The sequence below is a fragment of the Charadrius vociferus genome, unplaced genomic scaffold, assembly GCF_000708025.1.
Source record: "Charadrius vociferus isolate BGI_N301 unplaced genomic scaffold, ASM70802v2 scaffold259, whole genome shotgun sequence".
Classification (NCBI taxonomy): Eukaryota; Metazoa; Chordata; class Aves; order Charadriiformes; family Charadriidae; genus Charadrius; species Charadrius vociferus.
Genome location: NW_009661368.1, coordinates 512551 through 512884, shown reverse-complemented (window position 1 = coordinate 512884; position 334 = coordinate 512551). Strand labels below are relative to the sequence as shown.

General features: G+C 66.5%; 1 protein-coding gene across 1 annotated transcript in view; it reads right to left on the bottom strand.

Annotated features, from left to right (window-relative positions):
* CEBPB (CCAAT/enhancer binding protein (C/EBP), beta) overlaps positions 1–333 on the bottom strand; it is a gene marked incomplete at its 5' end in the record, with an annotated part of 8004 nt that extends 7671 nt beyond the window's left edge. The window contains one exon of the mRNA XM_009893487.1: positions 2–333. Coding sequence (XP_009891789.1) covers positions 2–333 — 332 coding nt within the window. The remainder of the gene's footprint in view (position 1) is intronic.
* Between the last annotated feature and the right edge of the window lies 1 nt (position 334).

The following is a 334-nucleotide window of genomic DNA, read 5'->3' as shown; positions in this document are numbered from 1 at the left end:
GAGCTCCCGGGAGAGCTGTTCCACCTTCTTCTGCAGCCGCTCGTTCTCGGCCGTGAGTTCCAAGACTTTGTGCTGCGTCTCCAGGTTGCGCATTTTCGCTTTGTCGCGGCTCTTGCGCACCGCGATGTTGTTCCTCTCCCGGCGGAGCTTGTACTCGTCGCTGTGCTTGTCCACGCACTTCTTGGGCTTGTTCTTGCCCGCCGGGGCGGCGGAGTAGCCCCCGCCGCCGGCCGCGGACTTGGAGGACTCGGAGGGGTTGGGGGTGCCGGGGGGGCTAGAGGAGGACGAGGTGGACAGGTTCCCGCTGCTGCCGCTCGGCACCGCCTGGTAACCC